At 46.4% G+C, this 26,011-nt stretch overlaps 1 protein-coding gene across 4 annotated transcripts in view; it reads right to left on the bottom strand.

The window, feature by feature from the left end:
• Positions 1 to 7,266: 7,266 nt before the first annotated feature.
• Positions 7,267 to 26,011, bottom strand: part of IARS1 (isoleucyl-tRNA synthetase 1) — a 67,904-nt gene continuing 49,159 nt past the window's right edge. For all 4 annotated transcript variants that reach the window (XM_058695991.1, XM_058695990.1, XM_058695992.1 and 1 more), the window contains 8 exons: positions 24,249 to 24,361; positions 22,427 to 22,522; positions 21,432 to 21,608; positions 20,518 to 20,623; positions 13,623 to 13,748; positions 12,075 to 12,218; positions 11,357 to 11,509; positions 7,267 to 7,766 (listed from right to left, as the gene is read on the bottom strand). In XM_058695991.1, the coding sequence (XP_058551974.1) occupies positions 7,684 to 7,766; positions 11,357 to 11,509; positions 12,075 to 12,218; positions 13,623 to 13,748; positions 20,518 to 20,623; positions 21,432 to 21,608; positions 22,427 to 22,522; positions 24,249 to 24,361 (998 nt within the window). In that variant the 3' untranslated portion in view covers positions 7,267 to 7,683. The remainder of the gene's footprint in view (positions 7,767 to 11,356; positions 11,510 to 12,074; positions 12,219 to 13,622; positions 13,749 to 20,517; positions 20,624 to 21,431; positions 21,609 to 22,426; positions 22,523 to 24,248; positions 24,362 to 26,011) is intronic.

Here is a 26,011-nt window from a genome sequence, read left to right as displayed (position 1 = left end):
CTCCCATTCCCCACACCTTCCCCTCGAAAACCCTCCCACTTCATCTGGAAGGGGAAGATGGCCTTCGAGACATTAGTCCACCTTCTTCCCAGGTTGCTGGCTTCCTGAGTAAAGCGACCTCTCTTTTCCCACCATCACTCGTCTCTCAAGTGTTGATTTTCCTGCGGAGAGCAGCCGAGCCTGAGGTCGGAACCAGTTCGGTCCGGTGATAGAGGAAACTTTCAACCTTTCCTGCTGGTGGGTCTCAGGGAGGCTACACTTCTCCCAGGGTCAGAACAACTTCTGCAAAACCCTCAGATCAGGGCTGTTTCTGCTCTGAGCACACACTGCACATCCGCTTCTTTGGAAAATAACCTAAAAGAAACATTTCAAACTAAGGATGAGACTAAAAATCTTCTTGAGTCCCGCTGCCACACCTCTGAGGCCTGCAACCTTGCATGTACTAGAAGCATAAGATAAAGTGTAATTTTCTGAAATGTCCTTCATCACAATGATTTGTAACTATTTTATTTTGTTTTGTTTTATTTTATTTTATTTTAGTTTAGTTTAGTTTAGTTTACTTTATTTATTTTGAAACAGAGAGCATGAGCAGGGGAGAGGTAGAGAGAGAGGGAGAGAGAATCTTAGTCTGGCTCTGCTCTGTCAGCACAGAGCCCAACACGAGGCTTGAATCCACGAACTGTGAGATCATGACCTGAGCTGAAACCAACTGAGCCTCCCCAGGCGCCCCGATGCCTTGTGACTCTTGATGTGACAAAGAACACATATATCACATATTACACATTCCTTCTCCGGAGCTCTTGCTTCTTTGTGAAGATTGTACATCCCAGGCAGCTGGCCTCACCTGGGTTTGAATAAAATTTTCAAACTCCTTTCTTCTTCTTTCTTCTTTCTTCCTTCCTTCTTTCCTTCCTTCCTTCCGTTTTCTTTCTTTCTTTCTTTCTTTCTTTCTTTCTTTCTTTCTTTCTTTCTTTCTTTCTTTCTTTTCTTTCTTTCCCTTCTTCTTCTTCTTCTTCTTCTTCTTCTTCTTCTTCTTCTTCTCCTTCTTCTTCTTCTTCTTCCTTTTAGAAATTCTAAAAGGTTGGTTCATTTGCTTCAACACCAGTAACTGGCAGAACCCAGGGTGGAGGGCCCAGCCAGTGAAACAGCCCAGGCTCTGCTCATGTACAGGTAGGACAGGACCCTGGGGGGTGTCTACACTGGGTGGGCAGCCTTCATGGAGAGCTGGAAGGGCCTCACAGTCTCAAGTGGCTCAGAGGCAATGGTCCTGGGTCGTGGGAATGGATGCAATTACAGTTGTGAGTAGGAGCTTTTGGCGTCAGAAATGTGTTCTCTCTCCTGCTGCTCTGGAGGCTGGCTGAGGCAAAGCAGCACTCCTCCTGACTCCTGGGTGGGCTGTGGAGGCTGCTGCCCCGTTGGGGCTCCTGCTGGGGGACTCAGAGCCTGTCAGCAGCTAGGGACAATCAGCCACAAGTTGTCAGGAGGGGCTGCTTTGCTTCTGATGAGGAAGATAAGGGAGGTTGAGAGAGAGAGAGAGACAGAGACAGAGACATAGGACATAGCAGGAGAGAGAAGGGCAGACAGATTTGCAAGCAGGGTTCCTTTTGGTCATTGGTTTTCTTTGGTAAAAAGCTGTAATGGGAAGCGGACGGGCCCACGGCTAGTGCACTGATGTGGGATATAAGCCCACACATCCAGGAGGCGGAGTTCACAGACTGTCATGACTGAGTCACGGCAAAAGCAGGAGACTCACTGCATTTGTATCCACTGAGGACTCACCAGTTTGCCAGGTGCCCTCGATCACGTGGGGAAGAGAAGCGGAGGCCTCAGTTTCTCTAAGAGATCTGTTTGTGACTCCCAGCCTGGGGAGGAGGCTCCCTCTGCTCTCCGCTGGCTGAATATGGGTAAAGTTCCCTGGTTTCTGTCCCTTGTCCTGTCTCTCTCCCAAGTGCATTTTGTAGTAAAGCACCGATTTCATGATGACCGAGCAGGAGCCCCTGGTTTGCTGGGAAAAGTGGGGTCTTGACACGGATCCCCCATGACCTAAGGGGCAGTCGACACCGTCTGACTTCGGGGGCTTTGCTGCTGTTCACCGCTGTTCAACAAGTGGTGAGAGATGGCCTCTGTGTTCACCATCACGGGGCTTCAACGTTTCTCAGCAAGCGGCCACGGAATCAACATGGTAACGCTATGGGCATGGATAGTGCGTTAGGCTACCTGTTGCTAAGGCTTGGAATACAGTTCTGTGGAAAGACACCCAGGAGACTGTGCAGTGTGTCCCTTAGGTGGTGCACAAAGAACCCCACTGTTTGTTTCTAGACAAAGGTGATGCTCTGTGGGGAGGGGGAGAGGGCTTCTTATGCAACCATCTATACATGTGTCACTCGCCGAAACCCAGCTTACAAGGGTCAAGGTTGCTGGTGGGGAAGAATGTGGGAGCACAGAGGTGAGACAAGTCTTATGGGACACACCTCAGGGTGATGTGGTTTGAAGGTTTAGGGGTGGCAGTTGTGAGAAACAGAGATGTGGGCGAGGAAGACGGAGATGCAAGACAGCTCCCTGTCTTTAGAGTTTTATCCACAGGTGAAGTTTTCACCAAGAAATATGCACTTCCAGATTGCACCCCATATCTCTTCCCTCCAAGGGAAGAGCCGTACAGAGACCCTCTCCACCTTCTCAGCTGCCACGCACCACTGTCCGTTTTGACCCGCCACAGCACTGCACCTTCGTTCCCACCAATGATGGGGTCTGCAGTTGCCCAACACAGGTGACTTCCTCCAGTGCTTGTTTTAGGAGATCACTCGGGTTCTTTCTGAAACTCTCCTTCCATTTCCAAAACCTTCACAAATTGCTTCTTCTAAAACAAGGTGGTAGGGCTGCTCAGACCATTTTTCTTTGTCCCATTCTTTCAGTGGGCAAACTCATCTTCTTGCTCAGTTTTAGGTATTTCCCTGAGTTATAGACCAGAGACTTGCATCCTTTGGTCCAGCTTTTGGAAATGCCCACATGAGTTTTTCAAACGGATCTCAATACTAAGCATGTTCGTGAGGGAGCTTGGCCCGGTCTCCTGTGGTTGGCTTGGGCCCACCCACATATATCAGGATAATCTCTTTAATCTTCAAGTCTATACCCTTAATCACATCTGCGATGTTTCTTTAGCATCTACTATATCTGCAGGCACCAGGGATTCAGATGTAGGTACCTTTGGGGGGCTATTCTACCTACCCACCAGGCCACTGAGATTTTTTTCCTGTTTTCTTATAGAAAATGGATCAATTTAAGCTCTTACAGTTAGTTCTCTGTTAACATTTTTGTGATAAAAATATATGCATTATATCTTTGTTATACTTACGTTTATATTTTCAGGTATTTTGAGTTCACTTTTGCAAATGGACAGGTATAGGTTGAGGTTCTGTGTGTGTGCAGGTCTACGACAATTGCTCGTTCCAGTACTGCTGTGGTACAAGATTATCCTTTTCTCATTGATGTCTTTGGCATCATTAAAAAAAATCAATTGAAATTATATACGTAGGTCTGTTTCTTGATTCTCTTCTCTGCCCTAATGATCTATTTATTATCTTTATGCCAATTCCATAGTCTTATTTTTCCCTTAAAAAGGTTTTTTTTGGGGCGCCTGGGTGGCGCAGTCGGTTAAGCGTCCGACTTCAGCCAGGTCACGATCTCGCGGTCTGTGAGTTCGAGCCCCGCGTCAGGCTCTGGGCTGATGGCTCGGAGCCTGGAGCCTGTTTCCGATTCTGTGTCTCCCTCTCTCTCTGCCCCTCCCCTGTTCATGCTCTGTCTCTCTCTGTCCCAAAAATAAATAAAAAACGTTGAAAAAAAAAATTAAAAAAAAAAAAAAAGGTTTTTTTTAATGTTTATTTTTGAGAGAGGGACAGAATGCGAGTGGGTTAGGGGCAGAGAGGGAGACACAGTATCTGAAGCAGGCTCCAGGCTCCGAGCTGTCAGCACAGAGCCCGATGAGGGGCTTGAACTCACGAGCTGTGAGATCATGACCTGAGCTGAAGTTGGACACTCAACCGACTGAGCCACCCAGGCGCCCCTCCATAGCCTTATTTATTGTTTTCTAAGTCTTGCCATCAGATTATTTAAGCCCTCCAACCTTTATTTCTCTTTGAAAGTTTATTTGGCTTTTAAATCCTTTGCATTTCCATATAATTCTAAAATTAGCCTGTTAATGTCTATGAAAAAACCCTGCTGGGACTTATAAAAAGTTTAATTTTAATTCAAGTGTAGTTAACACACAGCGTAACATATTAGTTTCAGGTGCACAGTATTGCAATTCAGCACTTCCATATGTCACCTGGTGCTCCTCACAGGTGCCCTCCTTCATCCGCACACCTGTTCCCCCAGCCCCCACCAGTTGACTTGCAGTCTGTTCTCTATACTTGAGTCTCTTTCTTGGTTTGCTTCCCCCCCCCCCTTTTTTTTTCCATTTGCTCAATTGTTTTGTTTCTTAAATTCAACATATGACTGAAACCATATGGTATTTTAATTTTTCTCTTTTGCTTAGCACAATACTCTGCAAGGATTTTGATTGGGATTACATTGAATCTACAGATCAATTGGGAAGAACAGTCAATATTGAGTCTGTGGATCCATGACCATCATCATGAACTGAATTGTTCCTTCAGTATTCATGTTGGAGCCCTAACCCGCATGAGTCTGTATTTGAGAATGAAGCCTTTAGGAAGGTAGTGGTCATAAGGCCGGGGCGCTAACCCAACAGGACTGTCTTGACAAGAGGTGGTGGCCTGGAGTGGACACAGGGAAGCTGAGGGAAGCCTTCAGGAGAAACCAGACTCACGGATGTGTTTGATTTTGGATGTCCAGCCTCCAGAAGCAGTTGTTTACGCTGCTCGTCTGTGGGGTTTCCTTATGGCAGCCCTAGCCCACTGATACCACGTGACATAATCTTTCACTTATATAGGTTTTCTTCATGATGTTGAAACAGTATTTTATAACTTTCAGGTTACGGGTACTGCACTCTTCTGCCAAATTTACCCGAGCATTTCATATTTTTAGATACCATTATACATAGATTTTAACTTCATTTTCTTCCGCTTACTAAAGATACAACTTATTTTTAGAAGTTTGACTCCTAGAAAAGTACCCCACACCCACTTTACCCCATTGCTAACATCTTACATCATTATGGTTCATTCTGCACAGCTGCTGAACCAACGATACATCATTAACTCAACTCCATACTTTATTGGGATTCCATTTTGTCCCTAAAGATCTTTCTCTGCTCCTGGATCACATCCAAGAAGCCACATCGTATCTAGCTTTTATGTCCGCTTTGTGCACTCTGGTCTGAGTTCCTCAAACAGTCCTTGTTTTTGACGACCTTGACAGTTGAGTCAGGTACTGTGTGGAACGTCTCTCACTCCAGGTTTGTCTGACGTCTTCCTCATGGTTAGAGTGGGTGACAGGTTCTCCAGTGGCCGCATAGGTGAAGAGCCATTCTCATCACAACAGCAGCGTATGCTGTCGTGGCTGATAGTAACTACTGTCACCTGTCTGATGTAGTGTTTGCCGGTTTCTGAACTGGGAAGTTATTTTCTGCTGGCTTTCCATCTCCACCCGTGGGAGGTAAGTCATTATGTGCAGCCCACTCCTGAGGTATGGGGAGTCAGGGTGCACCACACTGAGGGGCTGTGCACAAAGGTAGCTGTCACTTCTCCCTCATGTGGTCCACCACTTATATCTGCATGGACTTTGGAAATTTAATTTACACTTTCACTTTTCATCCAACACTAAGTTATTTTTTTTGTCCGCATTCAGGTTGGCTTCTGTCCCTTTGACATTAAAAATATTTTAAAATCATGGTAACAAACTGCTAAAATTTACCGACGTAACCATTTGATGGGTACCATTTAGCAGGTGTTAACTATACTCACCATTAGGAAAAGACCTCCAGGGCCTCTTCCTCTTGCCCACTGGACACCCCTCCCTGCCCTGTGGCCTGGCAGCTCAGTTGTACACTGTTTCAGGGTCCGATTCCTCCGGGGACCTCACCATCTTGGAATCCTGGAGTGCTTGTCTTTCACTCAGCAGAATGTCCCCAGAGCTCATCCTTCCTCTCAAAGACTGAGTGATACTCCACTCTGGGCACATACCAAATAAACAGTAATTTTGCGGTGAACCTGGCTGTGCTGCATACCTCTTCCAGATCTGGCTTTCAATTCGTTGGGGTATAGATCCGGATTGCTGGATCATCTTTAATTCGTTCTCCGCTGCGACCACAGCATTTCACACTCTCACCAACAGTGCATAGGGTTCCGATTTTCTGATCCCGGCCAACACTTGTTCTTTTCTGTTTTTTTTCCCCTTCCACCTTGTGAACTCGAATGAATTTATTGTAGTGGCCAGAGACGCACCAACCAGCTCCTGTGCAAGAGACCCTGATGCAGGAGCATTTGTGCAGAGGCTATGCTGTCCCTTGCTACTCTGGCCACAGAGCCAGGGCATGTCTGCCCCACTCAGGACTTTTTCTACAAGGAATCCTGGCCTGACCAGGACTTTCCCAGGGTTGCCCTGCAGTCTGGGCTTTTTCTAATCAACCTTCTGTCCTTCCTCTTCTGTGTCCACAGGTGCCAGACCCACATGCATGTCCATTCGCCATTGCCTGGCCCTCCCTTTATCCTCCGTCTGTTCCTCCCAGTAGAATCCTGCAGCTGATTTCGTCTTGGCATCTGCTCCTTTGACACGTGGGATCTTGGGAAGAAGTGAAATTAGATGTGTACTTTTTTTTTTTTTTTTTTTTTTTGAGACAGAGAGAGGAGGGCACGAGGGCACAAGGGCACAAGTGAAGGACAGAGAGAGAGGTAGAGAGAAGCAGGGCTCACCCAAAGTGGGACTTGAACTCACGAATTGTGAGATCATGACTGAGCTTAACTGACTGAGCCACCCAGGTGTCCTAGCCCAGTGTCTTTTTTTTTTTTTTTAACATTTACTTTTGAGACAGAGAGAAAGTTGTGAGTGAAGGTAGGGCAGAAAGAGAGACAAGGACAAAGGATCCGAAGCAGGCTCTGTACTGACTGCAGACAGCCTGATGCAGGACTCGAACTCCCAAACTGTGAGATCTTGACCTGAGCTGAAGTTGGGCGCTTAACTGACTGAGCCACCCAAGTGCCTGCCGTCTTAACAAAGAAGTTGCTATTAAGTTTTTGTGTTCCTTCAAGATTACAAATTTGAAGTTTTATTCAACTATGGGAGAATGAATTACTTCTAAAACATTTACTATCTGAGAGAAAATTTGTTTATTGTTCTGATTTACTGAAACTTAAAATATACCATCAAATTACCCAGGAAAATCCAGGTAGCAGAAATACTTAACACGTTCCTTCCGGAGGTCTCAAACAAGTTCTGAAAGGCCACAGAATGATATGTATAGACTACGCCAATAGACCCCTTCTGTAAGCGCAGAAGCGAGCTCTGTGGTGTGGAGGTGACACCTCCGCCAGCATGACCATGAAGGTGCCCAGGGCCAAGTGTGAGCATTACCGGACGTTCCAAGTCACCTGATGGATCGACCCCAGTTCAGTTTCAGACCAGACGCAGCACATGATGTGTGCACCTGGAGGGATACGCTCAGTGTGTGTGTGCAGGGGACAGCCATGTGGTGCGGGGAGGCCGACTCAGCCACATCAATAAGGAAGGTCAGATGTCTGCCGTTGTCGGTAACACAGAAACATACACAGTCTTCATGTTCAAAGTCTTCATGGGGATTTCTTCTGTAATTTCTAGAATGGAAAGAAGATTTAAATAAAATAAGTTTTCTACCTATTCTGTATGAATATTTTAAAAATGCTGACTGCTTGTGTGAAGAAATCTGGCCTCACCCTCAGAGGTCTGACCTCTGTCCCAGCTCCTGAGGGAACCTCTGAGCCCTTGGAACTTCCTGAGCGACAGGAGTATTTTGTTAATTCTGGGGAGCCCTGAACACACCTGATAGTTTCTGCTAATAAGGTGACTCAGGGCGGAGCCAGCTGTACCAGAAAGACCAGCCACACGATTTAGGTCACGTGGTATCACCTGAGACAGAGCAGCCACGTGGGCAATAAACCCGTGAGGCCCATGTAATGAAGCCTCACTATAAATCTGGCCCCAGGTTTGGGGAGCTTCCCTGGTGGTAATCCACTGTCACGCATTGGGGCTTGGAGGAGGTCACACTGCTCACGACCCCTTGGGAGAGGGCAACCAGAAGCCCCGTGTCTGGAAACCTCCCAGATTAGGCACTCTGTACTTCTTCCTTTGCCTGGTTCTAGCTTTTATTCTCTTCCTACATCAAATGTGGTTCTAAGTGCAATAGGTGCCAGTGAGTTCTGTGAGTCCTGCTAGCAAATTATCAAGGCCAAGGGTGATTTTGGGAAATCCTCTGAACTTACAATTGGTGGCAGAAGTGACAGTGGTCTCGTGTGGTCTTTTCCAGAGTTTGTCGAAGGCCCCAGACTCCCCACAGCTGGGGTGAGAAGTCTTGGGTGGACCTTCTGGGGGACTCCCTCAACCTAACCAGCCTGGCACACCAGCCCAGACGTGTGCACACCCTGCCCCAAACAGGTATTTCCTACGACCACAGAGAAGGCTTAGAAGCCATGCCTAGCTGGACCCAGATTCATGGTCTCTAAATATTAACAGAGGGGGAATTGCTGTGTCCAGGTCTGGGGAAGTATAAGGGTGCGATAAGCCCCTAACATCTTTCGAAGCCAGAACACAGTTACCAGAGACTGAAGGCTGATGTCAAAGAATATAGGAGCCAATATAGCCAAAGACAAAAACTCTGAGTATCTAAAAGTATAAAACAAATGTAACTGATAAAAACACACTGAATAGATAAAAGCCGAGAGAGAGAGAGAGAGAGAGAGAGAGAGAGAGAGAGAGAGTGTAAAGAAACACTAGAAACGCTCTTTGCTCTCTGGGGTGCATTCTGCTTCCAGCAGATCTGGATTCAAAGGGTAGGACCACCTTTCTCTGCCAGGACAAGCAGGGATTCTGGAAATTACCCTCGGAGCTGCCTCCTTTATAGACAGATCATGAAGAGGACAGTAAGCACCTAGTGAACAAGCAGGAAGCCATCCGTGAGTTTCTAAAACTGTAAGGCATCCCATGATCCTTCTAACTTACTGAATTATTACTACTTTATGAAAAATGATTTCGAGAGGAACAGCACAATGAAATGTGGCTGGGGATACAGGATGGGCAGAGACACTGGGCTGGAAAGAGCCCCAGGCTTCTCAGTGGTCTTGGGTCACTCAGCCTTCAAGGTCTCTTGAGCTTGGTCTGGCCACCGGCCTCATGGCACAGGGAGGAGGCAGTGGGGGCACAGGCGAGGCCCACCCTGCCAGAGGTAGTAATGTCAGGGCCTGATTCACACAAATGTGCTTCTGCCCCGGTTGCGTGGGCCAGGTGCCTGCACCTGCACCGAACCAGAGACAATGACACCTTGTCACGTCTATGGCTCAGCTGCACTTGGGGGCCTGCAGATGTGGGGACGAGGAAGTTTCACCCATGCTGAACAGACCAGGAAGCTGGCCTTTCCCACCAAACCACATATGAGAGCCGTGAAAGGGGCTGCTGATGGCTGGGCAGCCTGTGAATGTCACCGTGGGGGCTCTGAATGTGGACATCGTCGTGGGAGGAGACCCCGCCAGGGGAGATGAACAGGCTGAGGCACTGATGTGAGGGGCATGGCTGTGCCTGGTTACAGACAGGAGCAGCTGCAAAAGAGGCTTTAATTTCTAACGATGTAGCAGAAAATTTGAAAGTGTAACAACATAAAACATTAATTAAAAAAAAAGTAGCCAAGCACGGGAAGAACATGAGGGAAATCCAGAGGCCAAAAATCATGGCTCCCAAGAGGTACCTGAACATTAAGGTTTCCTGGAGGTCCTGGTGACCTATAGCTTTCGGCACTAAATGGCTACCGAAGTGAAACAAAAAAAGCCTGGGGTGTGAACAGACTAGGAAGTTCAGGAACCCCAGGCCCCTCCAAAACCTGGGGCCAGAATCAGGAACCCACGGCAGCAGATCCTTCACCACCCAGAAGACGGTTAAGAGAATGTAGTGGGTTTAAAAACGGGCCTTCCAAAAGATATGCCCATGTTCCAGTTCCTGGAAATTGTGGAACATACAAGAGTAGGAGGCACCCTGGCCACAGAGGCAGAGGTCAGAATGATGGGGTCACAATCAAGGACACCTGAAACCAGCAGAAGCTGGGGAGGCAAAGACCAGACTGTCCCATGGAGCCTCCTGAGACGCAGCGCTGCGGACATCCCGACTTCAGGAGGGTGGGGACGGACACAGCACATTCCCATGAGACTCTGGCCCTCATGCACAACTGGGGCCCCAAGTAATGGAGTTTAGATGGGCCTGGGCTGACAGCGTCCCCTAAGATCTAGAGAAACGCTTCTTTACACGGAACTTCCTCAGAAACATCACAGAGAACCAACGTTGTCAGAACTCTAGAAACAACCAAATGTTGACTACAACCACATGAATGCTGGATCAAGAAAAAGTCAACCTGCAAGCATAGGCAGACCCGTGCTGTCACACTTGTGCTTGGCGCCCTGCCCCCACTGGCTGGCGGTGCACTTGAACACAGCAGCCCCAGGTCCCATAGTCCCAGGAGGAACAGAGCAGGTGTTTGTCCGAACCTGATTAGGAGACACCTCCAGGGCTCCCAGAAGGTGCCTGTCTCTGGTTTGTCTGATCTGGAGCTCACCCAGGGTGGAAAAGCATAAGCATCGCTTTTAAACACGCAGGCAAACAAAATCCCCACAGCTGCCGGAGGCCCAAGACTGTGGCTACAGGACACAACAGAGGGCTCAACACCGGGGAGGAGAGTCGAGGACAGCATGTCCTTGGACAACGAGTACCGCGTAACTTAGCCAGCCGCATGCATGCCCAGGCCGGGATGCATGCACAGATAAGTCCCGAAAACACCTCAAGCTTTCAATTCTTAAAGAAAGAAAAGCTTTTCTGCTCAAATCTGGCTGACAAGGGAGTGAAGGATGAGGCAGAACAGTGAGTAGCCTGGCTGTGCTGGGAAGTGACTTCAAAAATCGAGGAGCAGCCTGGGGGGCTCAGCCAGTTGGGTGTGCGACTCTTGGTTTCAGCTCAAGTCATGATCTCACGGGTGGTGGGCTTGAGCCCTGCATCGGGCTCTGTGCTGATGGTGCAGAGCCTGCTTGGGATTCTCTCTCTCCGCCCCTCCCCCACTTGTGTGCGCTCTCTCTCAAAAACAAACATTAAAAAACACCACTCTCAACAAAAGAAGAATAGAAGTGAAGGAAGTGTAGCCAGTGCTGCCCCATCTGTGTACACGTGTCCTCACCATCTGTTTGAGTCTCATTCAGAAACAGCTTGAGTTTCCTACTGCGAAGGCCAAACACCTTGGCTGCTTCATACAGGAGGCCCTGGTGGGTGAGTCCGTTCTGCCCAGGGGGGTTTTCCAGCAGGAGTGTGCCCACGGTTCCCTTCACACACTCTATGGAAGAAACGAGTACTGGGTTAGTTCCTGAGAACCAACCCCCCCCTTCCCCCCGGCTGCTGAACCCTGTGCAGAGCTCCAAGAGCCAGCGGTGTCCTGGGGGAAGGCATCCAGTGTGTAGACAGCCCACACCGCCTCCCAGAGGGAAAGGAAACACCCTTGGACATAAAAATCCGTAGTTGGGGAAGGGACACTCTGGAAACAAATGTGTACAATGGGGGCCCCAAAATATCAAGGAAAAATAAGCATCCATCCAGTCTGCTGACCAATGCATGAACAACAGTTTTCAGAACACTTCCCAGGAAAAGAAAAAATTTAAGAGCCTTAGTACTTAATTCTGCTTCATGTAGCTATGATGTTGACCTACCAGTTTACCTTATCTGCTGACCAAGCTGGCTGTAGGTGTTTCCACATAACACAGAGACACAAGCCTGAGTGTGCCCCCGGAGCAGCACGGGGTGCACGCTACACAGTACCACGTGAGATACGGCAAGTGGAAGGAACCCTGCCGCCCAGCACCCTCCAACCCGCCTCCCAGGGGTTCGAGGCTGGGGAGGCTTACCTTGCGGGCCTGAGTTCAGGAGCTGCAGGTTGATGTAGCGGCAGAGGGCGGAGCCAGGGCCGTCCACCACGGCGGGAGCAGAGCCTGCTGCCACGCGGAGTGTTTTTCCACTAAGACTCAGTAAGTCAGTTTGGTTTCGTATTTCTAAAAATAACAAAAATAGAGACAAGTTATTCTTTCAGGGGTACACAGTTCAGAGCTGAAGTCATTCACCTTTTCCTACTTAATTATTCAACTATCCTATATCTTTGCAGTGATGTTTCCACTTAACTTTGCTTTATCAAAGGACCTTGCCTTCTCTATAAAATCAGGTGTAAATGACATGCAAACAGTAAGAAATCTTAACGTTGCTAATTAAATGGCATATAGTAATAACTTAAAAATATAAGGCAAAATCGTTTTTTTCCCTTTTGGTATTTTTTGTTACAGCTCTTCTTAAAATGTTCTACATCAGAATCCTAAACGTCACTGTGAAAAGAAGCCTTATATTAAAAATGTTAATTATAGTCAGAAGAAAAAGTATTTGACTCATGAACATATGTGAAAAATAGCAAGACACACAGAACACAGAGATTTCACCTAAAATTAAACAGTGTTTAGGGCTGGAAACACAGCTGGATGGTGCTGGAGGCCATGACTGGTGATGGGTGAACATGGTGTGTGGGAAAGCGGTGGGGGCAAGTCCTCGATGGACATGTCCAGCCCCACCTGCAGTCTGCATGGCCTCCACTCTAGACCCACACTTGTGGCTCCCATGACTCCCTGGGACCGGGGACAGAGGATGAGGGCATCTGATATTGTGAACCTGCCCCGGTCCCTGCCAAGCTGGTGGCGCACGCACAGCAGGACCTCGCTGAGGTCCCAACTGATGAGGCCTGCCAGTCCCCTCAGTTGGCCATCGAGATCTCCTCTTTTAGGCCATTAACAAGTCCTGAGAAAGAGCATCCAGACTCTTACAGAGTCTCTGGTCGTTGCTGCTGCGAATCCCAACAGAAGCCTCTGTCTCCCGTCCTAGAGCTGAGATGCCAAGGTGTCCCGAGGGCCCTGCTCCCTCTGAAGCTTGCGGGTGTCTCCCCATCCTCGCCCAGCTCCTGGAGGCTCTCAGCCAGCTGAGCTGTGCTGTTTCTTGGCTTGCAGTTCTCCAAGTCCAGCTCTGCCTGCGTCTTCCCTCGCTCTGTCCCGTGTGCTCCCGGGGCTCACACGCCCTCTCATGGGGACACTGCTAGTATCTAAGCACACTGGCAACAACCCTATTTCCAAAGGTCACGTTTGGGGCATGCAGGGTAAGAACTTCAACACGTCTCCTTTTAGGTTTGTATTATTGAGCATCTAGGTCTAGCAAGACACAGGCACTACACTTAATAAAGTCCATGTACAGCACAGACCTCTGAAGCCCAGACCCCAGCCTGTGGCCGATGGGGAGCAGGCAGGATGGGAGGTTCCGTCTGCCGAGGGGCCCTTGGTCGACTCAGACTCGGGGGGAAGGCATGGCTGTGGAGCAGAACCAATAACAAACACCCACCTCGGGTCAGAGGAGTTTCCACATACCTGTTTCACCATGGAGGACAGCCAGCTCTGTATTTTTTACACCAAAAATACTAGTAATGACACTCTTCAGCTTTAAAAGGTCCAGCCTGTTGTCGCCTTTTGGATTTTCCAGAAGCAATACTCCACCTAAAGAACCACAAATACAAGTAAAACTGAAGGAAAAGAATAGTTAAATTTGAATGAAAAGTCCAGGAAAACACGTCATCTGTAGATCGTTTCCAGTGAACGTCTGCTCGTGTGTTTTCCCATCTTCCAGCTGGATCTCTTTAAACCATGAGGTCTGGGCACACTGCAGGTGGAGGTGGTCTGCAAGGGTCCACTGCTGTAGCTCAGGTTTGCTGCCTTCTCACAGGATCTCTCACAAAGCAGAATTCTGAATTCTGAGGAAGCTCAATTTCTCAATTTTTCCTTTTATGGATTGGACTTTTGGTGGCACATCTATGAACTCTTTACCTTGTCCTGAATTCTCAAGATTTTCTCCTACTGGTTTTTACATTTACGCCCATGCTCCATTCTCAGTTGGTCTGTATGCGCTGTGGGCGCAGGTCCAGGCCTCCGTCTGCCTTGGTGCCACATGTAGAAAAGATGCCTCAATGAACTGCTTTTGCTCCTTTCTCAAAAATCCTCTGGCCCCGTGTGTGGGTGAGCATCTCCGCTATGCTCTCACCACATGGTCTTCAGGTAAGTCTTGAAATGGGGTAGAGTGATTCCTTTTATGCTATTCAGTCTGTAAAACTGTATTAGCTATTTATTTCCTTTCTCTTTCTAGGTAGGTTTTATAATTTTGTTTACCAAAAAACACTGCTGAGGTTTGACAGGAATGCAGTTAAACATGTGTATTAATTTGGGGAGAACTGATGGGTTTACCATATCGAATGTTCCAATCTGCGAACATGACACATCTCTCTGTTTTCATCAGTAATTTGTAGATTTGGGCATATAAAGTCCTGTACGTGTTTTATTAGATTTCCACTTAAGTCTCTCTTTTTTGAGAGACTGTAAACGGTACTACACTTTAAAATTCATTCTCCATGTGTTCATTGTTAGTGTACAAAGATTAAATTGATTTTTGTTATGTTTGTCATATCTTGTGAATGTGATGAATTTTATTTTTTATAAGCAATATAATTTTATTCAATTACCCAGAAACAAAATGCACCAATTAATATACAAACCCAAAAGGCATATACAACACCAAAAATACTTTAAAGTAATAAATTTAAAGATCACTTGTAGTTTTTTTCTTGCAATGTGAGTGCTTTCAGCCAGAGAGTAAAGGACACACCATAGCACATCATGTGAAGGCAGGTGGTGGTAATGGTGCCAGGAAAAAACACTTTTGCTGGAGTTGGGAGCCTTTCTTCTCAGTTGTTCGGCCACTCGGCCCAAAAAGGGGCAGCACTGGGAATGGCCCCATATGTCTGGTCACTGCTCATTCCATTGCTCCCTGGGACTGAAAGCAACACAGAACCCTGGCCTTGTTGACATCACAATGCACATCTGCTGCCTGTCTGACCACCTCCTTCCACAGGATCACAGACGGTCTCCATTGAGTGAGCCAGAATGTCGGCAGCAATGGACCAGCTACGTGCCACACATCACAGAACTTGAATAGCAGTTTGGGGGCCATCATCACAGGCCCAAAAGTACACACGGCCATCCTGGCACTAGCTGGTGATGGTGCTGATGGCCGAACCAGGACACATATCAATCTGTAGACTACTTGGGATTTTCTATGTAGACAGTCATGTTCTCTTCATCTCAGGTCAGTTTTATTTCTTCCCTTCTGATCCGTAGCCTTTTCTTGCCAACTTCCTGTGCAATGCTGAGTAAGAGCAGTGAGAACGGGTATCCTGATCTTGGGTAGAAAACATTCAGTCTCTTCCCTTTAACTATAATGTTACCTGCAGGTTTATTCATACATGCCCATTACCAAGTTGATGGAGTTCTCCCTATTTTTCTCACAGTTTTTTTTTTTTTTTTTTTCGGAAGAACTTATATTCATGAGAAGTATCGGTCTACAGTTTTTTTGTTTTTTGGTTTTTTTTTTGGTGCGTCTATATCTGGTCTTAGTGTCAATACTACTTTAATAAAGTGAGTTGGTGTTTCTTCTTTTATTTTCTGGAAGAATCCATAGAATTGGTGTTAGTTTTTTCAAGTCTGGTTGAATTCTCTGGAAAAAGCATTTGGGTCTGATTTCTTTTTTTTTTAAAGAAAATTTCTTTTTTTCTCCTCAGACACCCTTCTTCCCTTTTCTAAGACAAACTTACTATGAACTTTGTTTCTCAAGCCCACTTTTACCTATAAACAATGAGTGGTGATGTATAGTTGACATGCGATATTCTTAGCTTCAGGTACACATCACAGAGAATTATTTTTTCTTTTTTAACAATGTGTAGATTGATGTATTTTTTAAGTTATCTCTACACTCAATGTGGGGCTCAAACTCACAACCCTGAGAAAGAGTTGCATGCCCTAATGACTAAGCTACCCAGGTGCCCTGAGATGTGATATTTTTATGTTATGAAATGATCCCTACACAGTTATCACAACATTACCAACTGTACCTCAAATCCTTGGGACTCAGGGATCTTAACAACTGCAAGTCTGTATCTCCTAACCCCCTTCAACCACTCCACCTGTCCCCTAACCCGTCTTAATGGTAACCAAGAGTGCTTCTGGCAACTGTGAGTCTGTTTCTGTTCTACTTTATTGGCTTGGTTGCTTTCTTTTTTGTTGTTTTTACATTTAACATATAAGTAAATTCATACAGAATGCTACCCCATTGTATAACTGTGAAACTTGCTTATTTCATTAAAAATATTTTTTGGGGGTGCCTGGGTGGCTCAGTCAGTTAAGCTACTGACTTCTGCTCAGGTCATGATCTCACGGTTCATGAGTTCAAGCCCTGTGTCGGGCTCTGTGCTGACAGCTCAGAGCCTGGAGCCTGCTTCTGAGTCTGTGTCTCCCTCTCTCTCTGCCCCTCCCCCACTCACACTTGTCTCTGTCTTTCAAAAATAAATGTTAAAAAAATTAAAAAAATATATTTTTGGGATAATAGAAAAGTTTGTAGATATATTTCATTACTTTTAATTGGTATATAGTATTCCACTTTCTGATGTACATCTGCATTGTCCAAACACTCTCAGTGATGCTCTTAGACTCAACTAGACAATCAAACTTTCTTGAGAGTTAAAAAAAATTTTTTTTAAATGTTTTATTTTTCAGAGGACACACACACACACACACACACACACACACACACACACACACACAATGTGAGTGGGGGAGGGGTAGAGAGAGGGAGCCACAGAATCTGAAGAAGGCTCCAGGCTCTGAGCTGTCAGCACAGAGCCCCATGCGGGGGCTTGAACTCGTGAACTGTGAGATCATGACCTGAGCTGAAGTCGGATAATTAACTGACTTAGCCACCCAGGTCCCTGAAACATTTTTTTGATGTGAGTCTTTAGAGATACAAATTACCTGCAGTCACATATTTTGATATGTTGTATTTTCCCTTTCACTCAGTTTTATGTGTTTTTTTCCCTTGACACATTTTTTCCAAATTACGGATTATTTAAAAAAATGTTGTTTAGTTTTCAGTGTGTGGAGGTTTTGCTTTCACCTTCCTGTTACTGATTTAGTTTGATTGCCCATGGTCAGAGAACATACTCTATACAATTTCAATCCTGAAATGTGTTGAGGTCTGTTTTCTGGCCCACACCATGGTCCATCCCATAGTAAATGTCCTGTAGGAGTCTGAGCAGGACATGCATTCCACTGCTGTTGGGTGAACTGTTCTATTAATGCTGATTAGATTCTGGTTTTCTGTCTAGCAGTTCTATCATTTGTTGAAAGAGGTATATATTCAATTTTCAAACTGTAACTATGAATTTTCTCATCCTCCTTTAAGGCCTATCAGTTTTCTTTCTTGTGATGTGCAGCTCTACTGGGTGCGTCCACATTTGGGATCATTATGTTTTCCCTGTGGATTGACATCTGTATCATTATTCATGTCACCGGTGACTTTCTTTGCTATGAAGTCAACTTTGTTGAAATGAACACTGACGTTTTTGCTTTCTTTGATTAACGTCTGTGTGGCAGATCTTTTTTTTATCCTTTTACTTTCAACTTATATTGTTATATTTGAATATACTTATATTGTTATATTTGAATTCCTTATATACAGCATATAGCTGGTAGTTTTTTATAAGTCTGCCAATTTCTATTAACTAGTCTATTTAGAACTATTTACATTTAGTGTAATTATTATTATTTTTAAAGTTTATTTCTTTGAGACAGTGTGTGGGGGAAGGGCAGAGAGAGTGGGGGAAAGAGAGAGAGAAACCCAAGCAGGCTCTGTGCTGTCAGTGCAGAGCCTGGAGTGAGGCTCGATCTTACAAACTCTGAGATCATGACCTGAGCTGAAGTCAGACGCTTAATCAACTAAGACACCCAGGTGACCCTTTATTATTTTTCAAAGTAAACTCTATGCCCAATGCAGGGCTTGAACTCACGACCTGGAGATTGAGAGTCACATGCTTCATTGACTAAGCCAGCCAGTGCCCTGTCACTTCCCACCCCCTCCATTTAGTGTAATTACTGATGTTAGCTTAAGCCCTTCGTTTTAATTTTCTGCTTTCCACTTGTTCTTTTTTTTCCTAAGCTTCCTGTGGGTTATATGAACACATTCTAGAATTCCATTTTTATTTCTGTCATGTTTTTGTACGTGTCTCTAGGAATAGGCTTTTTCAGTGGTTGCACCAGGCAGTATCTCATGTACACACAAATGCTGGACCACTAGTGTCAGTGTATGACCAGCTTGAGGGAAACACAGGAATCTGACCTCCCTTTCTATCAGTCTGCTCTTCCCTACTTTTAATTCTCTTAAATATTCTTGTGTATACACTGAGAGGTCAGTTTTGTTATAGCCATCAAATAATTTAGAAAAATCAAGGAGGAAAGTTTGTTGCATTTATCTATATTTTGACTCTTTCTATTGTTCTTTCTTCTCTCCTGATGTCCCTACATTTCTTGTCATTTTCTTTGTTTTAAGAATTTCCTCTACTTATTCTTTTAGGATAGATCATGCTAGCAACAAATTCTTTTAGCTTCCCTTCACTTGGGAATGTCTTGATTTTCCCTTCACCTTGAAAGATATTTTGCCTGACCCAGAATTCAGGTTTCTCTCAGTTTCTTGAATCTGTAGGTGCACATGTTGTGCCAAATTTAAGAAGTTTTCGGCCATTATTTCTTTGAATACTTTTCCACTGCTGTCCTTCCTTCTCACTCTCCCAGAATTCAGGGGGAGAATATTAAATTTCTGTTAATATCCCATAGATCTTTCAGACTATTCATTTTTTTTCAGATTAAAAAAACCTTTCTTTTGTTCAGAATGGGCAATGTCTGTTGTTCTATCTTCCAGTTCACAGATTCTTTCCCATCCCTTCTATTCTGTCATTGAACCCATCCACCGTGTTTTGTATTTTAGTCTTGTATTTATCAGTTTTAAAATTTTCACTTGTTCCTACAGTGTTCAGGGCTGCTTTACACTTTGTCAGATAATTTTTACCATTTCTGTCATCTTGGTGTTCACATGTGTCTTTTTTCATTCAGCTTAAGATCTTCCTGGTTATTGACATGATGACTAATTTTCAATGAAAACTTGGATGTGTAAGGTATTAAGACTGGTTCTTATTTAAATCTTCTATTTTAGCTTGCTGTCTGACATCACACTGGCAGGAAAAGGGGCACTGCTTTGCTCCTGCCCGGTGGGAGGAGAAGCTAGGCTCCTAGTTCAGCCTCCAATGCCACAAAGGTCAGGACTCCTCAGTACTACAGGGGTGGAGAGCACGAGGAGAGAGTTCCCACCTGAAGAGATCTTCTTGGCCTTTAAGAGTATGAGTGCTTCCTCACTGCTCCCCGTACAGCCTTCACGGACCCCCTTGCAGGATGGTGGGAGTACATAGCCTCATTAGCCCTGGGTGGTAGTGAGGGAATGGACGCTTTGGTACTGCCCAGTGGTCTCAGTGATAGTACCGGGCAGAGGGGCTTATTGCTGCCCAGGGAGGATGAAAAAGTCTCAGCTCAGTGTTTGGGCTTCTGACACCATGGTGGCGACAGGACCTTGAGGATCCTCAGCCTGGCAAAGGTCTAGGCTCCTCACTTGGCCTTTGCTGCTATTGAGTGTTAGTGGGGCCATAGTTTTTTCTGTTGTGTTTGGCTGCAGTAGAGAAGAAGTCTAGAAGTTTTCTGTCCTGCTAGGCTACACCCCTCCTGGTCCTCTGTCTACAAAAAGCAGAATTTGTTGGGATGTTTTGTCTGCACTTGGCATTTCCAGTTGCCAACTTCTTCAGCTCCAAGTCTGGGATACGTGAGGCAAAAAGAAACACCAAGGAACTCTCCATAGTCTGTTGGCCTCAAGGTCCCTCATTGGTCTGCATCTTCTGACATATCACACCCAGGGTATTCGGTGGTACTTTGTGGGAAGAATAGGGAAAAGTATGCCTACTCTACTTCCTGGAAGTACAAGTCTGACCGTTTACCTCTGTGGATTCATTTTGACGGCAATTAGAAAGAGAAAGTTATATGATGTTCCTAGTTCTCTTATAACAGCTTTAAAGACATTCATAGGTTTAGGGGTACCTGGGTAGCTCAGTCGGTTAAGTGTCTGACTTTGGCTCAGGTCATGATCTAACAGTTTGTGGGTTCAAGCCCCACGTCGGGCTCTGTGCTGACAGCTCAGAGCCTGGAGCTTTGGATTCTGTATCTCCCTCTCTCCCTGCCCCTCCCCGCTCTTCTCACAAATAAATATTAAAAAAAAAAAAAACAAAAAAAACATTCATAGGATTAGCTAAAAAATAAAGTACAAACCACAGGATTCATTTATTCTTACCTTGCTCGCTGCCATTTGTACAAATGTTAAGATTGACATATGCACAAGCAGGCCCAGGCGGGGATGATCCTCTGGTGAGTGTAATTTCCAGGTCAGATCCCTTTAACTGAGCACATGAGAGTATGAGACTGAGTAACTGCAGCACCGACCACAGTGTCACCAACTAACACAGCAACTGCTCCTCACGCCAAGAGCTCTGCACAATTCTGAGAGCATACTCAATCCCACCACTAAGATAGTCAAAAGCTACCGCTTTTCCCTTCATGTTTCTCTCTTTTCACCTTGTTCTCTTAAAAATATACAAAACAGAAATGAAACTATCTTGCAACTTGATCCACTGAAACAACAGTGACATCCAGCCCAGCCTGTCCCCTATAAAAGGAGGAATGAGACAAGGGACAAATGACTGAATACATAACTGACACAAAAAGGAACTCCTTCCTCTTCTATTAATGATCTATTTCTTAATTATGGCCAATATCTTCCATGTCTTGGTTTCACATTTTCATAGTTACATCTAAAATGTGCCAACAGGAAATGAAGTAGTTACAATTTTATGTACAATCTACTACCGTCAAAGTTAGCTGCTTTACAAGTCAACTGCTGTTTGCTTTTAAGAGTCAGTCAAAGAATCCACAATATTAACTTCTCTAGTTTTAGATAAAGCAGTCCCACGCAGCCACTGATTTCCCGGCAACCCTCATGCACCTACTGGCTACCTTCCCCAGGGAACTGCTGTGAGAACAGTCCCTCCCTCCCTCTCTGGACGCCCCCTCCCAGACCTGATCCAGTGTATCAGGACTGAGGACTGTGCCAATTGCTACTGGGGACACAATATCAACAGATAACAACATAAACTTAACATAAAATCTAACCTTGTATCTTTTGACAGTTCAGCAGAACCCAGAACTCACCTGTGTTTTTTCTTGAATAAGGACGTTATCTGATAATGGAACTGGGTATGGTTTCAAGGGAGCCTTTATGGTGGCAAATATAAACTCCGTGTGGCTTTCGATAACATTATTCAGATACTTTCCTTCAGACTTAGCTTTATAGTAAACTGTTATTTCATCAGTCGGAACCAGATTGCACTGAAGGCACATACAGAAAATTTACAAGAAAGTGCATTTGTTAATCAAAACGGACAGTGCTGCTGAGCACGGCTGACAGTCCCATGTTGGATCATTACAGAAGGGCACAGGCTCCTGCCCAACCCTCCTCTGAAACAAAGGAGTGACAGAGTGCAAACGTGCTCACAGAGCTCTGAACTGAGGCAGAACTCACAAGCACCCTGTTACCTGCTGGACTCCTGAGGTCTGGACTCCAGACCACAGGTCTCAGACACCTGGCCTAAGGGCTGGTGGGGGCCCCCTGCTCCGGTCAGGGTGGGGGAGCCTCTGCCAGGGGTGGGGTGTGGAGGAGACCCCTCCTCAGGGTTAGGGTGTGGGGTGGGAGCTCCTGGCTGCCTCACCGGGCCAGCGATGGGCACGGTGCACCCGTCCTGGCTCCCAGCTCCCTAGTGAGGAGAACGACCCCCTCAGTCCAGATACAACAGTGCCTCCCTGAGCGAGGAGCCCTTCCTCGGACACCGGCTGTCATGTCTGGTGCCAGTCAGGAGGGCGACCGATCCAGAAGAGGATTTTGTGGAAACCCTGGAGAACTGGAAGCAGTGGACAAAGGGTGGGTTGGCTGAATGCTCCTAGTCAGAGAAACAAAAGAGCCACGTGCAGTTTGGGGTGACTGAGTAGGGAGGGGAAGGGCCCACGTTTCCTACAGGGTACAATTCTCATTACTCAACTACAATTACCTGGTTACATTAGCTGCCTCTCCTGTCCTCCCCAACAACCAACACAAACAAACCAACCATGCAAAACTCCCAGTTTGCTTGTACTTAATGTGACAAACTGACCTTTTTGCGAAGTTTCTGGATGCGATTGATGACCTCCCGAGCCACTCCTTCATCCACCATGGACTGTTCGGGGGTGATGTCTAAGAGAACCAAAGCCTGTAGGAATGGATGGTGCACAGCATATAAGGAGGAATGGCTCTCAAACCCAGCACAACTGTATGTAAATTAAATTCTAAGGAGTCTGTAACACAGCACTATTCACCCCAGTGAGCAAAAGAGATAAAGTTACATTAGCATCTGGATGGCTCAGGTGCTTCTTTGTGAGAAGCCGTTCCTCTCGCCAGGAGAGGCTGGCGTCTCCTGTTCTGCAGGTGCTGCTCCCAGGACACATGAGAACCTTGAGTCTCTGTGTAACTGCTGTTTGTCTGTGTGACCGCCCTTGCAGGGAGTGGGGTCAACAGTCACGGCCCACATGACCGCATGGCTTCTCACACCGTGGACGAGCTGGTGAGGGCCCCAGAGCTGCCCCGTTTCTTCAGCCAGGAACCCTGCTGTCCTTTGGATCGGGGGATTCGAGACGTGATTTCTACAGAGGACTGCAATACGCCTGATGGGATAGAAACTGCCATCTGTTTACTGACTTTGTCTACTTCCTACGCCATCTGTCATGGAGGCTATTGAAGACGATGTGAGTAATGTAATGTTGTTGCCAGCACAGAGGGGGGCACGCTCGTAAATCAAGCACCAGCCCCAAAGACATTTCTGAGGAAACTCAATCAGTGAACAAACTTGCTTTACTAGAGGGCAGAACTGGAGATGGATGAGGAGGAGTCAGGGCAGGGCCACCCTGGTTCACAACACATAACCTGTGTCAAGAATCCCAGAGGACAAGGCCACCTCCTTGAGTGACTTCCTCAGGCTGGCCGCCATCAGGGTGTTCACACTCTCCCACCCTCGTCTCAGCTTCTTCCCCGATGGCTCCTCATGCCATCTGCCGATGGGGAGCTGGAGGCTGGCCTTCCTCACGTGGTACTTGCCGCCCCACTACACGGGGCATGTTACGCACAGGGGGCCTCCCGCGAGCCCCCCACTCCCACCCTGGAGATCTTATGACCCATCTGCCCAGAGAAGTCTGGTTGGAAGCAAAGAGAGAAGCTCTGACCCCAAAATCTAAAACTGCTGCAAGCCCCCCTCCAGGAGGTCCCACACCAACCCGCCCCCACACTAGACTCTGGGCAAGAGGCCTTCTCTGTGCTCATTTCTTTTCTTTCTTTCTTTTTTTTTTTTTTAATAATTTTTTAATACTTACTTTTGAGAGAGAGAGAGAGAGAGAGGGAGAGAGAGGGAGAGAGAGGGAGAGAGGCGTGAGCAGGGGAGGGGCAGAGAGAGAGGGAGACACAGAATCCGAAGCAGGCTCCAGGCCCTGAGCTGGCAGCACAGAGCCCGATGCAGGGCTGGAACTCACGACCCGTGAGATTATGACCTGAGCCAAAGTCGGACGCTTAACCGACTGAGCCACCAGGCATCCCTGTGCCCATTTCTACCAGGTAACTCATCATGCAGAAGAGTAAGAACTGAGTTCCTTTTCTGTCTCCGTGACTGACTTGATCCTTGAAGGGTGGGGTTACATCTTGCTCATTTTTGTACGACCTGACACTCACGACGATTGCCAGCAGAGGTCACAAAATTTCTATTCGCATATACGTCAAAGAAATGCCATGTTAAGAGGAGACAACAGAGGAGTTTACTAGAGAAATCTCAGGTGAATGCCTGGTCGATCTTACCCCAGGACGGGCTGCCAGAGCTGTCAGGACAGGGTGGTAAATACTTTCTCCTCTTATGCTATCTTCTGGAAAAGCAATGTTCTAGGGAAGAGAAGTACCTGGGCATCCGAGTGCGCTTCGTACTGCATTGTCCCTCCTGCTGTCTGGTCAAAGGTGTACATGAGGCGGATGTCCTCTTCATGCAGCTCGTGACCTTCGACAACAATGGTCCCTATCGGAGAAGCAGCTGCCACTGTTAATCAGCCCCCTGCCTCCTCCTCACACCACCCAGCTACCAATATATTATGCCATTTTTTTTTAAGTTTATTTATTTTGAAGGGGGAGGGCAGAGAGAGATAGAGAGAGAGAGAGAGAGAGAGAGAGAGAGAGAGAGAGAATGCCAAGAGGGCTCAATCTCACGAACTGTGAGATTACGACCTGAGCCAAAATCAAGAGTCGGACGCTTAACTGACTAAGCCACCCAGGTGCCCCCCGATGCATCAAGCTGCAGAGACTTCAAGAGATCATCATGTCTTCCTGACTCATGCCATTGTTGCAGTCAAGGATGCGAGAGACTTCCTTTACACTTGCCCAGGCTGCCTTGAGGACAGTTATATCACCGCCAACGTCTACCCGTGTATATAAGCCCCTAGATCCAAAGGCCTATGCCAGAAGGTGACATGTCCCCACCATAAACACACAGCAGCATGATGGAAGAGAACAGGCTGCAGAGTCCAGTCGGACCCAGGCCCCCACCCACTGGCTGCAGGACCCTGGTGTTCCACTACCTGCTGAGGATAGGAGGGCAAGGGTGACGTGAAGCCAACAGTGAGCAGGGGGAAGTGCTGGGCACCACCCTCCCATGGCAGCCAGGACGCATGAACAGCGGCTGTCGGTAACGCCCATCTGCGGTGAAGCCTGCTGTGGTCACCTACAATGGCCTTGGTCAGCACTGACTTTACGTCACTCTGTTCTGAAAACCATTTTGCTTCCCATTAGTGCAGAAATCCATTTGAAAAGTAGTTTAAAAGGAACCTGTAGATCTTTAGTATCAAGTAAATCTTATTTCAGGAATTTTAAAATATTTTGGCCATCTGTTGACACAACTTAGATTTGTGATTTGAAGTTTAATCAAAGATTGTTAATTTAACAAATCAAGCAAGTTGGTAATGACTCAACTTTTATTTGCTAGCTTCCTATGCTTTATAAATTTTAACTAAAAATGTGGGGACTTTTAGGGACACTTCTCCCGAATTCCATGACCACTCATCTGATTTGAGTCCTTAAATCTCCTCTTGTGACACCTCTGCACTTACGATTTTCAGCTTCAGAGGGAGCCCTCGCCATCAAACACCTTGTGCCCTCAGGTGGCTGCAGCACATTGAGCAGACAGTAAGACCACAGGATTCTAATCAAGGCAGAGCTGAGAATTCCCGGGCACCTGGGAGGTCCCCCAGAGGAGAGGAGAGAGGGGCTGAGTCCCATTTCCTAACCTCCTCGTATTATCCTAGGCTTTTCCTTCAGAGCACTTGTCAAAACTACGATTTCCACAAATTTTCAATGTCGGCCAGCACATGAGGATAAGGACACCGTCTGTCTTACTCAATTCTGGGTTCTCAGGGCCAACCAAATGGAAAAGCTTTAGAAAGTATTTGTTGAATGAATCCAACTCCAATCTTGCCAAAATCTGAGACCAAACTATGAATTCTAGAGATCTTAGAGAAATCATGGGAAGTTCTCACCCAGTTGTCCCTCACAAGCAGCTCCAAACCTCAGTGCTAAATCCCTTTCTCAAAATAGACTTTAATCCTTTCTTTCGAATATATTCTAGTCTTCATTTGGATACCTCCAAAAACCTACATGCTTTTTCTCCAAAAGCAAT

This window comes from Neofelis nebulosa, chromosome 12 (assembly GCF_028018385.1).
Source record: "Neofelis nebulosa isolate mNeoNeb1 chromosome 12, mNeoNeb1.pri, whole genome shotgun sequence".
NCBI lineage: Eukaryota > Metazoa > Chordata > Mammalia > Carnivora > Felidae > Neofelis > Neofelis nebulosa.
Note: the sequence above shows the minus strand (reverse complement) of the source record. Positions and strands in the feature narration are given on the sequence as shown.